This window comes from Stenella coeruleoalba, assembly GCF_951394435.1.
Source record: "Stenella coeruleoalba genome assembly, chromosome: 9".
In the NCBI taxonomy this organism is placed as follows: domain Eukaryota; kingdom Metazoa; phylum Chordata; class Mammalia; order Artiodactyla; family Delphinidae; genus Stenella; species Stenella coeruleoalba.
The window spans coordinates 48266175-48280468 of NC_137155.1; the positions used below are offsets into that span (position 1 = coordinate 48266175).

At 39.7% G+C, this 14294-nt stretch overlaps 1 protein-coding gene and 1 long non-coding RNA gene across 2 annotated transcripts in view; one reads left to right on the top strand and one right to left on the bottom strand.

The window, feature by feature from the left end:
• The window catches only part of LOC307191707, a 56478-nt gene that overhangs the window by 20396 nt on the left and 21788 nt on the right, over nt 1-14294 (bottom strand). The gene's annotated exons all lie outside the window — the stretch shown is intronic.
• On the top strand, nt 10064-10519 carry LOC307191959 (large ribosomal subunit protein P1-like; the record flags this gene model as incomplete). The annotated part of the gene is made up of 1 exon (XM_079932301.1): nt 10064-10519. The coding sequence occupies exon 1, from the start codon at nt 10175-10177 to the stop codon at nt 10517-10519; it is 345 nt and encodes a 114-aa protein (XP_079788427.1). The 5' UTR covers nt 10064-10174.

The following is a 14294-nucleotide window of genomic DNA, read 5'->3' on the forward strand; positions in this document are numbered from 1 at the left end:
ATTATTCCCATAGAGCACCGTATTAACTTTACAGTGTGATATTTTATAACAAAAAAATGTTGACAACACCCAATGAACTATGATATTGTTAAAAAACTAATTTTTTAGAGGAAACTGATTTTAAAAAACACATATCTACTGATGAAAAACACACAACCTTTTAGAAATCTTTAAAATCTACTTCCATAACACTCATCCATAGTTTGGTACCTATTGGTGACAACGTTTTGGTGAGTCAAAATTTTGTAAATACACACACACACGCACACACACAACACATATGTATGCATATATAAATTCGGTGTAAGGTTAAAAATAGTTTTTAGGGCTTCCCTGGTGGTACAGTGGTTAAGAATCCACCTGACAATGCAGGGGAGGCGGGTTCGAGCCCTGGTCCAGGTAGATCCCACATGCCACAGAGCAACTAAGCCCGTGCACCACAACTACTGAGCCTGTGCTCTAGAGCCCGCGAGCCACAACCACCGAGCCCATGTGCCACAACTACTGAAGCCTGCGCACCTAGAGCCCGTGCTCTGCAACGAGAGAAGCCACCACAATGAGAAGCCCATGCACTGCAACGAAGAGCAGCCCCTGCTCGCTGCAACTAGAGAAAGCCTGTGCACATCAACGAAGACCCAACGCTGCCAAAAATAAATAAATAATTTTTTTTTAAAAAATAGTTTTTTAGCAGGGAGAATTATCCTCTTGTATTTATTAGTGTAGTAGCCGGCCTCCAAGAAAGCCTGGAACAATTCCCACCTCTTGATATTCACGCCTTTGCAAAATTCCCTCTCCAGGACTGACTACTTAATCTCCAGGGATCAGTGCAATATGAGAACACAGTGCCCCATGTTCAAAGTCAGAAAAAAATTGCCCTTAAAGGTACTAAAATATAGTGTATTTTTTTTCTATGGATACTCTCTCAATTTCTGATGGCATTTTTTATTTGCTATTTATTGTCAACCATATTATTTATGTGTGTGTGTGTAAAATATTTACAGATTGTCCCTTCAGACCTCACTTACAAAACATAAACTCAAAATATAAAATTATTATGCTTTTCACGATGGCATCAGCAGAGCATCAAACCAAATGTGCCCTTCTGGGCATGGGGCTCTCTACAGCTACACAAGTTGCAAGCCCAGGAAACCAGTCCTTCCTTATTATCATTATACCAGGGATGATCTGATCATGGGACACTTCAGCCCCCATAACTGCATAAGCCTATTCCTTACAATAAATCATATATATGTTTGTGTGTATATATATATATATATATATGTATACATCTCCTATTGGTTCTGTTTCTCTGGAGAACCCTGACACTACAATGCTTTTGGATGACTCCCAGGAGAGGTAGGAAGTGATGGTAAATAGCCACATTGTTACTGAGGGTCCAGAGCTGCATCATGAGATTAACGCTCTGGCAACACCGTGGAGAAAAAATGAAGGGGACCACAGTACATGGGGCTAAACCAATTAGGAAGATACTTGAGTAGTCCAGGCGGGAGATGACAGTAGCTTAGTTCAGAATAGTATCCATAAAATCAAAATGAGGGTCTAAGGCAAAATGAGTAAGAGAATTTGCCTCAGGTTGTACCCCAGTTAGGACCTCCCATGACCACTGACATGCGGCTTAAAGTAACAATTCCTGAAATTTGCCTTCAACTCTATTTTACACAAATTGCTATTTTCTCATTGCCAATAAGTTCCCACCATCAGTTTTATTTGCTGGGCTAAAAAATGCAGTGAAATAATCAGTGACATTCTTGTACACCATGATTCTCAGACTTCTCATACAGTGACACAAAACCCAAATCTTGAAACACATGAAAAACTTCTCTCACTGACACTACTGCTACTACCACTATGACTCATACTTTTGTACATACACATGTTTTAAATGTAAATGAAGCCACGCGGTTTACAGTTGTAGAGGGAATGGAAAGGAATGATAGTAAGGGTAAATTCGCACTCTTGTCGTCAAGCACATGACTGTCCCCTAATAGCTGCCCTTTTCACTTTTGTGTGAGGTGAAGTGTACAACACGCTACTAGAGGCCCTATCCCACCTTCTGTTTCACTCTTAGAGACCATATGTGACATTTAATACCTGCCTAAATTTACTGCATTTGTAATTTTTCAGATGAGGTGTTTTTTTTTTTTTTTTTTTACCTTTAAGTACACTTACAGCATTTCTCTAGGGTGAATCCTGAGTTGATTTAAGAAATACATTATTTATTTTGTTTCAAAATAGAGATTTTATGTATTGAACTACCAACGGGATGCTAAGATATATTTAGTCTTAATTATCAACCTTAGAACTTTGGGGGGAATTAACATCAGTTACCAAACCAGATTGTCTCTAGAGCGACTGCCTTTCGGTGGCTCCGATTCTTCATGTTTCCCCCACGCCCCTTCATTTAGAGGGCTGCACACCAGGCCACCGAGTGGGTATTGAAGAGCTGAATGTCTCAGCTGTAGATGACCAGGAAGTAACCCTAATAAACCAACTTGATTATTTCGCAAGAGTGCTAAAATTAGGGCAGTTTCTCTCTCTCTCTCTCTCTCTCACACACACACACTCTTTCTCTGGTCAGAACTGTTATCCCTGGAACAGTTTCTACCACTGGGATGGAAAAGCAGCAGGGAACATGGGCATGCAAGATGGAGGGAAAAAGAAAACAAAACCAGCAGAATATGGGGGAAGGAAGGGACAGACAGTCTGGAAAATTTTAGTTCTTGGTTTTAGTCCTATCTGTCTTTGGCATCCTTAGAACATTTCTGTGTAATGGTTTCCTTTTTAGCTCAAACTCTTTCAAATTCCTTTCTCCCACTTGTAATTAAAACAGTTCCAAGTAGTATAATCTCCCAGTCACACCACTGGCACAAGAAAGCACGGACTGGTTGCCAGTATTTTGCTCATACTCTGAGACTGATCTACATTAACTGCAACTTTCCCAAAGAACCTGAGATGATAGCTCTGCAGGTAAATGCACAAAATGGGGAGGCGGTGGCTCGCCCCTTACCTCCTCCTGCTTCAACTCTCTGAGCAGTCTCTCTGGCAGTGCCGTATCCTCCAAGCCTGCTCAGGTCTGCAGGCAGCTCGGGCTTGGCTCATTTATCAAAACTGTCTGGTTTCTGTTCCCTGACTGGCCAAAGTGATTTTTGCTCCTTTGGCTACAGGAAAGTGGAAAGGAATGAATGGGCAGAAAATTAGGAAAAGTTGAAAAGTGTGAAGGATGGAAGAAGCAAGGGAAGCAGATTATGAAAAGGGAGGTCATGCGAAAGCAGAGAGTGTGGGGTTGGTCAGAAATAAAGGCCAACAGGTGGAAAGTAATAAGAAATGAGAGTAAACTAAATAAGGGAGAATGCAGAGTCCACTGGATGCATAGGAAAACTGCATGTTCACTCTTCCTTACTCTCTGGCCCTCACTTCTTCCTGATTTTTCAGTCAAAAGATGTTATTCCTTAATGGCTCTTTAATCTCAACAGGTGTTCAAACCTTCTCTACCTACTCTAAATATGGGCACCCCAGCCTTTCCCTCAACCCTGGTTGGACATTAGAAGCACTTGGGCGATGTTTTAAAATGCTGACACCTGGGCTCCACGTCAGGCCACATATATCAGAACCTTTGGAAGCGTGACCCAGCACTGATATATTTTTTTTATTGAAGTATAGTTGATTTACAATGTTGTGTTAGTTTCAGGTGTATAGCAAAGTGATTCAGTTATACGTATCTATTCTTTTTCAGATTCTTTTCCATTGTAGGTTATTACAAGATATTGAATATCGTTCCCTGTACTATACACTAGGACCTTGTTGTTCATCTATGTTATATATGAAGTACTGATAGTTTGTATCTGTTAATCCCATATTCCTAACTTATCCAATTTATCTCTCCCCCACCCGTTTCCCCTTTAGTAACCATAAGTTTGTTTTCTGCGTCTGACAGCACTAGTATTTTAAAATGCTGCCCAGCTGCCCACTTCCTACTTCCTTCGTCCAGAACCATACAATAAAAACTCTCTTATTATTATATTTCTTCTGCCTCAAATTTCTTCAGCTATTGTCACTCATATGTTCTTCCTTCCCTATGACCTTAGAGGAAAATTGTCTGCTGTCCTTTCCAAGATAATGCTCTCGTGTGCGCACACTACCTTCTATTTGCGATATTAACTTGCTTTATTGTCGCTTCTCTTTCTCATTTCAATTTCTCCCTTTTCTTAACCTAAAAACTGCCCCAGACAGCTTCTCATTAAGGAAAACTTCTCTTCACCCAACTTCCTCTCCTGGTAGCAATTCTTCTTTATTATCTTCACTATCAAATTTCTTCTTCCATGCTCTTATGCTTTGTCCTCCCGTTTCACGTTTCAACATAGTTTTCACCGTCAACTCCAGTGGCACTGCTTGCTCAAAGACGAACGATGACTCTGGTGCTCAGGTCCCTCGACTTGCCTTGGTCCTCGTTCAACGCAACCTTCCTACACTAGGTTCCTCTGGTCCTCCTGATGCTCTGCCCTATGTCTCTTGCCTTTGGCTAAAATGCTGTATCTGCCTCCTCCTATCCGTCCCCCGAAGCCTCACCCCTCTTTTAAATCTCATTTCAAATGTTCCCTCATCCATAAAGCTTTCATGTCACAGAATCCTCATATCATAGAATCAATCTCTACAGCTATTAACAGCAATTCTTCCCTTCATAATTAATCATTTAAGGTGTTTTAAATGCTACCTTAGAAAAATGGTTATCTAATTTTTTTGTAATAAAACTTAATTTTTTTTTTTCATAAAGAAATACTAACAATTCTGGGAGGTCTATTTGGATGTGAGGAGTAAGAAAGGCATAAGGGTCAAGGTTGGTTCCCAGGTGTCTGGCTTGAGCAAACAACCTTTGAAAGGGAACATGTTAAAGGAGTGAGAAGTGGAAATTAGTTCATTTTAGAGCGTGTCATATGCAAAATGCCTGAGGGTCATACAGACTCATAAGTGAGATAAACACATACAGTTTTGTTGGTGTTGAGGCCATGGAAGTAAGTCTGTTTCTCTGTTGAAAGCATTCAAAGTGAGAAGTGGTTACGGACAGAAGCTTGCAGACACCAATACTTGAGAATAAGACAAAGGAAGAGATTCCAGCTTCCTATTTAGCTAAAACTTATATAACGGACAAAATCAAATACTTTTAAACACTTGGTACCATGTAGATAGATTGCAACTTTCATTATGCTTATTTTATACACAAAACAGAGCACTGTTGAATGATGAAAGGAAATTAAGTCAGTCTAGCAGGAGCTGTGTTCATCACAAAGTCGCTCTAGTTGTTTGTTTCCTGCCTCACCCCCACCCAGAACCTTTGCTTGTAACTCTGCCTGTGGTGAAGTTTTCTATTTCTTCCAACAGAAGCTAGCAACTCCAAAATATTTGGTCCTATCCTTTAGGACAGTCCCTGTCCCTAGAAAAACCTAGGAACGGTAAGTGCGTGAAGCCTTAAATGCCTGTTGAAAGTGTGGCTACACGTCTGCTAGAGAATTTTCACAAGTTAACAGCAACAACAACCGTTACAGAAAATAAATGTAAGAAGAGATTCTCTTGGGAATAAAATAACCTATTTCCTTAAGTATGATTACATCTTCTCGGCTTTGAAGGTTTCTCCGATATATCATCATCATCGTCATCCTTAACATTTTAGGAACATCTTATGTGTCAGACATTGTGCTAAGTGCTTTACTCCTTAGAACAACTCAGTTATGATCATTTTAAAAAGCAGGAACTGAGGTTTACAACAAGTTACCTGAGGTCGCATCATTATTAAACACCTACAATAGTTACCATATGTAAATACAATCCAAGAGTCCCTAACCATCACAACTACGGTGATGGTTATGTTCAGGTTATGGTTAGTTTATGTTTGTGTTTCTCAAACTTGTTTATGCCATTTGTGCATTTTATTCTAATTATGTGACTTCATTTTGTGAATAAGTGATATAGAAGGGTTAAAGAAAGGATGTTGTTTGATGAAAACAAAGTTGAATGAATTTACAAACAACATTGTAAAGATGGATTGCTGAACACTGCTGTTGAATTAGGTATGGGCAAGACAATAAAATTTCTAAAACTTTATGCAGCATTCAAATTGCTTTCCAAGTCGCTAAACTCTTGTTTCACATGTTTTCTTTTTTGAAATTGAGATTTAATGATATATACATTATGTTATTTTCAGGTGTGCAATATAGTGATTTGGTGTTTGCATGTATTGTGAAATGATCACCATAATGACTCTAGTTAACATCCATTCCCATAAATAGTTACAATGTTTTTTCTTGTGATAGGGACTTCTGAGATCTATTCTCTTAGCAACTTTCAAATATGCAATACAGTATTATTAACTATAATCACCATGCTGGACATTACATCCTCTGACTTATTTTACTTTTTTAACAGCTAGAATTGGGCACTAGATATTGCATTATGATTGTGGTTTATGAGAAAAAAAAAGTAGGCACTGCAATCAGCAGATACACACCCAAAGGAAATGTGTTGGCACTATATCAAATGAACATGCCTTTGTAAGTTTTAAATTTAAACAAAATATTTACGGTATACATGTATCACTTTTTATGACTCACAGCTTTAATCAACTTTTTTGATGACGTGCCCAACCACTGGTCCCATGGCAAGGCTTCTACCAAACACATAATGCTGCAGTGTTCACAGGGGATCACTTGCTATCACATCTGTCTTCTAACTAGCTTGTGAACTCCTTGATCACAGCATCAGTGGTCTCCCAATTATTATATATGACTTTGAAATATATCTTAGTATTTAATCTTTTAATAAAAAATAAGTCTGATAATCTGACAACTTGCAATAGCCTCAAGATAAAATCAAGAGTTTTGCAATATTGATCCCAGGGAAGCTTAGGCACTCAATGCCCACATTCTCTACCTAATACACAGCTGCCTTTCTCTTTTCTAAATAGTATTTCTATATATCTTGAAACAGTAAATAATTGGTTTAATCTGAAACATGCCCTCTGTCCCCCATTTAAAATTCTCAGGTGATATAGGGGAGGAACCCAGTATTTATTATACACCTACTACATGGTAGAAATGGGTTAGGTACTTTACATGACATTTCATTGTTATAGCAACACTGCATGGTAGATATTATTACACTCATTTTACAGATGAGGAAACTAAAATGCCAAGGAGAGAAGTAATCACCCAGCATTACATATAAAATAGGGATTCAAACACAAGTTTGTCTAATTCCAGATTGTACAGTCATTCTGATGCACTGTGGTACTTACGTCACCAAAGAATAATGACATAACAAGGGTAAATAACAATAAGAATTTGAAGGGAATCGATTTTTCACAACCTGCTTGTATTTATTTAATTGATTTATTACATTGTTTTAAAGGGTCATTTCTAGGATCTCATGCTGTTTTTTAAATAGGCCTTTAAAGGCTACAGCTTTAAAGGGAAATGATTTGCTTATTCTGACAATAGGAGTATCTTAATCCATAAATGTTACGACTGTGTAATCCTTGTCTAAAGAAAGAGACAGACTTGCTGGATAGATAGATAGAGACAGACAGGGAGAGGGAGAGAAAGAAGGAAGGAAGGGAGGGAGGGAGGGAGGGAAAAGAAAGAAAGGAAGAGGGCTTCCCTAGTGGCGCAGTGGTTGAGAGTCCACCTGTCGATGCAGGGGACACGGGTTCGTGCCCCGGTCCGGGAGGATCCCACATGCCACGGAGCGCTGGGCCCGTGAGCCATGGCCGCTGAGCCTGCGTGTCCGGAGCCTGTGCTCCGCAACAGGAGAGGCCACAACGGTGAGAGGCCTGCGTACCGCCAAAAAAAAAAAAAAAAAGGAAGGAAGGAAGAGAAAGAAAGAAAAAGGAAGAAAGAAAGGAGGGAGGGAGGAAGGAAGGAAGAGAAAGAAAAAGAGAAACAAAGAAAAGAAAAATTAATTTGCAGGCCATTTATATTGGATATATAGTCTATATACAAACATATGTACATATACACATTCATACCTAAATATGTACATTTCAACTTATGTTGCCACTTTTCTAGGCCAGATGGTTTTATACTATATTCATATATGAGCACATGTGTGTCTCTATAAATTCTCTACCTGCATCTCTTTCTAAGAATTTGCTACAATGTGCTACCTAAAATACAGAGAAATTCCTGTGAGCATCTATGTGTGATTTCACACGATTACATCATGCCAGGAACTCCATCTACCCCTCTGCGTTCCACTGGGTGCACTCAATTTTGTTTCCAGCAAAAGTTGTATCATGGACTCATCATGCAAGGTTGACAGTCCAGAAAATAACTTGTTTTGATGAGCAGCCCATCTTTCACATCTCATCAGTCCTCTTGAGCCTTTACGGAATGCTGTTGAACCACTGTGAACACAACCAGTAGCAGGTTCCCGGTGACACATTTTTTGTATGTGTGTAGGAGAGAAGGAAGATTCAGGCATAGAATAAATTCAGCCCTCCTCCATGTTTTTCAGACCAACAACGGGGGGGTCCACTTAACTCCCACTGTTGTCTCTCTAACAATGAGTGGGGGAGAAGTTCTTCCTTTCTATGATAAAAGTTCTAATCAAAGAAGTACTTTGAGAGTAGGCCTAAATATAAATATTAGGGATTTCTGTTTTTGCCCTGTACCAATATGCATATTCTATTAGTAAATGAGTAACAAAAACATATTTTATTTATTTTTTGAAGTTTATAATTTTTTAATGGTAACTTTTATATATATTTTTAATTAATTTATTTATTTTTGGCTGCATTGGGTCTTCGTTGTTGCATGTGGGCTTCTCATTGTGGTGGCTTCTCTTGTTGTGGAAGACGGGCTCTAGGCACACGGTCTTCAGCAGTTGTGGCATGTGGGCTCAATAGTTGTGGCTCGTGGGCTCTAGAGCTCAGGCTCACTAGTTATGGTGCATGGGCTTAGCTGCTCCATGGCATGTGGGATCTTCCCCGACCAGGGCTCGAACTCGTGTCCCCTGCATTGGCAGGGGGATTCTTAACCACTGTGCCATCAAGGAAGTCCCCAAAAACATACTGCAGAAGGGTAAAGTTACCAACCCTTGGGGAGGAAAGTGACTTGGATAATGAAAATGCCACCAGGCACTTAACTCCAGCAACTCTGGCAGGGACAATTGTAATATAATTTATCACCAGAAAGCACACTAAGATGCAGAATACATAATCATCTTATCAGGAAGCTGAGAACAGTGGCAAAACTCATTTGAATTAAGAACCAAAAAATGTTATTAGTCTCAAGGAAATTATAAGTGTGAAACAATCAGTAAAATGGAGATAAATGCTAACAGCCCTTCAAGAGGTAATGTTAATTTGGGGGGGGGGGATTCAAGTCTGTAACTATCAAAGGGTTAAAAATGCACCACAACTTTAAGAGTAAGAATGGCTTGTTAGGGATGTATACATACTTGAAAGAGAATAAAATTTTCTACTTTGCTTTCTTTCAGAGAACTATGTATTTTCATATCACCACTATAAAAATCAAATTATTTCCGTTTGCTGAGAGCCTAAAAGTACCTCACCCAGGGTCTAAACTTCATTCAGTGCACAGTGTTTAGGTTTTCTCCGCTATTATCAAATTTTCTCTTGTTTTTAAGGGACTCTGTGTTATGTATAAACCACACTATGCTCTTTTTTAGACTGAACTGGGAGCTACGCTAAAAATGTAATATCTGGCACACTTTAATAGCACTGGATCCTTTTCAACCATTTTCACATATGCTTTTGCAAGAGACTAGCCCTGGGCAGGGGAAGAAAGAGCAGTCTTTTTTGTCCCATGCATTCTCCAGGAAGAATTTCTTAATAAATGCCTCACCCCACAGGGCTTGCAGCATCTCTCAATGGTCCAGCCTAGCACTAGGTGAGCGCCCGCGGGCACAGCGTGAACAAACCAGCTCCCTTTCCTTTCTCTCCTCAGTGCAGACAAGCCAGGATGTAATTTCCAAAATGAACCGTTCTACAAAACAACAAAAATAAGCAAAGGAGCTTTTCCTCAGCTTCCGCTAAGGTGCTCGGTCCTTCCGAGGAAGCTAAGGCCGCGTTGGGGTGAGGCCCTCACTTCATCCGGCGACTAGCACTGCGCCCGACAGACCCTGCCTAGCCCTCGCCTGCACCATGGCCTCCGTCTCGGAGCTCGCCTGCATCTACTCGGCCCTCATCCTACACGACGATGAGGTGACGGTCACGGAGGATAAGATCAATGCCCTCATTAAAGCAGCCCGTGTAAATGTTGAACCTTTCTGGCCAGGCTTGTTTGCAAAGGCTTTGGCCAATGTCAGCATCGGGAGCCTCATCTGCAATGTGGGGGCAGGTGGACCTGCCCCAGCAGCTGGTGCTACACCAGCAGGAGGTCCTGCCCCCTCCACTACTGCTGACCCAGCTGAGGAGAAGAAAGTAGAGGCAAAGAAAGAAGAATCTGAAGAGTCTGATGATGACATGGGCTTTGGCCTTTTTGACTAAACCTTGAGTAGCACGTTCAATAAAAAGCTGAGTTCTTTAAAAAAAAATAATAATAATAAGCAAAGGCAATGCAAAACTATAAAGATGAATGATATTAGTATAAAGTGGAAGTGTCCAATCTAGGACATCTGAAGCCTGCAAAGAAACAATGGTGGCAAAGGAGAAAAAACATAAGAGTTAAGCTAACTCATCTTGCTATAAAGTCTTTTGCTATAAAGGTTTTTTTGGTCTTACACTGGATATTTGTGCTTGGATATGGTATGTATACTGAAGACCCTCCATTTTGGTTGTAATGTGTTTTTGTTTTATTTTGTTTTGTTTTATTGAATTATTTTATTTTATTTTTTATACAGCAGGTTATTAGTTATCTGTTTTATACATATTAGTTTATACATGTCAATCCCAGTCCTCAATTCATCCCACCACCTCCCCTCCCCACTTTCCCCTCTTGGTGTCCATACATTTGTTCTCTACATCTGTGTCTCTATTTCTGCCTTGCAAACTGGTTCATCTGTACCACTTTTCTAGATTCCACATATATGCGTTAATATACGATATTTGTTTTTCTCTTCTGACTTACTTCACTCTGTATGACAGTCTCTAGGTCCATCCACGTCTCTACAAAGGACCCAGTTTTGTTCCTTTTTATGGCTGAGTAATATTCCATTGTATATATGTACCACATCTTCTTTATCCATTCGTCTGTCGATGGGCATTTAGGTTGCTTCCATGACCTGGCTATTGTAAACAGTGCTGCAGTGAACACTGGGGTGCATGTGTCTTTTTGAATTATGGTTTTCTCAGGGTGTATGCCCAGTAGTGGGATTGCTGGGTCATATGGTAATTCTATTTTTAGTTCTTTAAGGAACCTCCATACTGTTCTCCATAGTGGCTGTTATCAATTTACATTCCCACCAACAGTGCAAGAGGGTTCCCTTTTCTCCACACCCTCTCCAGCATTTGTTGTTTGTAGATTTTCTGATGATGCCCATTCTGACTGGTGTGAGGTGATGCCTCACTGTAGTTTTGATTTGCATTTCTCTAATAATTAGTGATGTTGAGCAGCTTTTCATGTGTTTCTTGGCCATCTGTATGTCTTCTTTGGAGAAATGTCTATTTAGGTCTTCTGCCCATTTTTTGATTGGGTTGTTTTTTTTTTAATATTGAGCTGCACAAGCTGTTTATATATTTTGAAGATTAAGCCTTTGTCTGTTGATTCGTTTGCAAATATTTTCTCCCATTCTGAGTGTTGTCTTTTTGTTTTATTTAGAGTTTCCTTTGCTGGTAATGTGTTTGTTTTAATGTGTAAAACGTGACTAGTAACTCCTACTTTATAGGACTGTTATAAGAATTATAATTTGTGAGCAAATGTGAGGCATTTTTTAACCTGTTGAAGCAGTTTTGATCAAGAACACCATGTTATACACTGTTACAGTTGGCAGGGCCTTGCAGGGATGTGCAATGCCCCTGTTGTTAGTTCAGAGCTCCTGAATCCATTCAATCACAACACTATCTGTGACATCTCCAGTGAGTGCTGCTTTGTGTCCGAGAATCTGGCCACGACTCACACGTAATAAATTAAAAAACCAAAAAGTTTTACGTGGTCCAACAGCCCTATGCCTTTTAAAGGCACACTGTCCCCCAAGATCTTGCCCCTCCCATCTCTATCCAATTTTCTATTTCTCTCTTAAATGAGATTTTCGTGTTTGCTTCATTTGGATAGCACTGATGTCAGGCTCCTATAACCCACTGAAGCCAGCCAGTCCCTCCCTGGTTTAAGTGTCTCAATTCTAGACACAACTCCTTTCCCCTTTCCTATTCTTCCCATAAGGGAGGTGTTCTTGTCAAATGAGTGTAGTTTCCCAATATCTCAAGCATTTAAAAATAATCCTATATATGCATATATTATACGCAAAAATTCACGCCATCGTATTGCCTGAGATCCATCCTGTGAACGCAGCCAGGCATGTTAGGTCCCACAAGTCACCACCGCGGCCAACGCAAAGCCTCATTAAGGGCGTAAAGAAGGACTGAGAGAGACAACCCTCACCCTCTCCACTGGGAAGTAGGGTTAAGTCAGAGAGTAGAGCAGGAGGGCCAGGAAAAAGCCTCCTGCAGTCTGGGCCTTGCATCAAATATGAGGCAGTGATGGTCTACCCCAGAGGGAGGGGCAGGAGAGCTGAGAGGGACCCACAACGAGATGCAGGAAACTTAAGACCTTTTGTGTCTAAGGGTGAGGAGAACTGACCAAAATTCTCCAACACGCCATACCCCACACTACCTCTTTTACGCACAATGACCAGCATTCAATAAAAAAATATTACACTATGCATGAAAAAGCAAGAAAACACATTGTCAAGAATCAACAGTCAATAGATGAAAACCCAGGCATGGAACAGATGTTAAATGATCAGACTGGGACTTTAAAGTAACCATTCCTATCGGCCAGCAGCAGCAGAATAGGATCGACAGCCCTCTCATTATTCAAGCAGTGGTTCTCAAAGTGTGCTTGGAAGATCAGCAGCAGCAGTAGCTCCAGGGAACTTATGGGAAATGCAAATTTGGGGCCTCACGCTATACCCACAGAATCTTGGAAGGGGGCTCAGCAATTTGGGGTTTAACAAGCCTGCCAGGTGATTGTGGTACATGCTAAAACTTAAGAACCACTATACTAAAACAACTGAATTCACTACCGTAAATAAAGACAACATAGGGTTCAGCTATCTCCACTCGTTAATTCCATTAAATATTTAGAATGAAATAATAGCAATGCAACATGGACATTTTCAGAAAACAAAGGAAAGTGGAACAGTTTTGAACTCATTTCAGGAGACCAGCCTAAGCCTGATACCAACCTGAGAGAGACATTATAGGAGAAGAAAACTATAGACCAATATCCCTCATGAACTCATATATTCAAAATGTTAGCAAAATATTAGATAATTTAATCTAACAATGTATAAAAAAGATAATACATCATGACCAATGAGATTTATCCCAGGAATGCTAAGTTGGATTGACAATAGAAAATCAACCGTGCGTATTAACAAAATGAAAGAGAAATGTTATATGATCCATTTAATAGATGCAGACAAAGCATTTGACAAAAATTTATACCCATTAATGTTAAGGATTTCCCATCAAAGTAGGAGTAGAAGAGAAATCATAAATTTAATCAAAGGAGTCTACAAAAAACCAATGCTAACTTCCTACTCAATTGTGGAACATTAGTCATAAAGCTTCTGGAACAGTGCTTGGTACAAAGTAAGCACTACAAAAGAGTTTACAAAAATAAAGAATTACACAGGTCTCTATTTTGCCTTGCCAGAAATGCTACAAGTAACTACATGTTGTGAAAATTTATGATATAATATTAACTTTTATCCTGCCAAAAATTAGATGTTCAGTAGATGTTCTTTTTTTGTTGTTGTTCTTGGATCCCTACATTTTAAAAAAATTCTCATTATATTTGGTTTTGAAATTTAATCATGTTCTAAACACTTTAGTACAGGAAAAGAGAGATTTTTTTGGTCATAAAATTATTTTTAAACATTATTACTCTTTTCTTCCTTTCTAAAGAATGGATAATGCCTTCCTATTTTCACTGACTGAAAAGCTTTACAGCAAAAATACAAGTTTCTGATGGTGTGACTGTGTGCGTTTCTGAGAGAGGGTGAGCCTGTATGTATTTTATGTGTTCTGCGCGTCAGGGTCCCTTTCATCTCGTCCTAGTTTATGTGTCCACCTGAATGCAGCTGGGACTTTACTTGCAGCA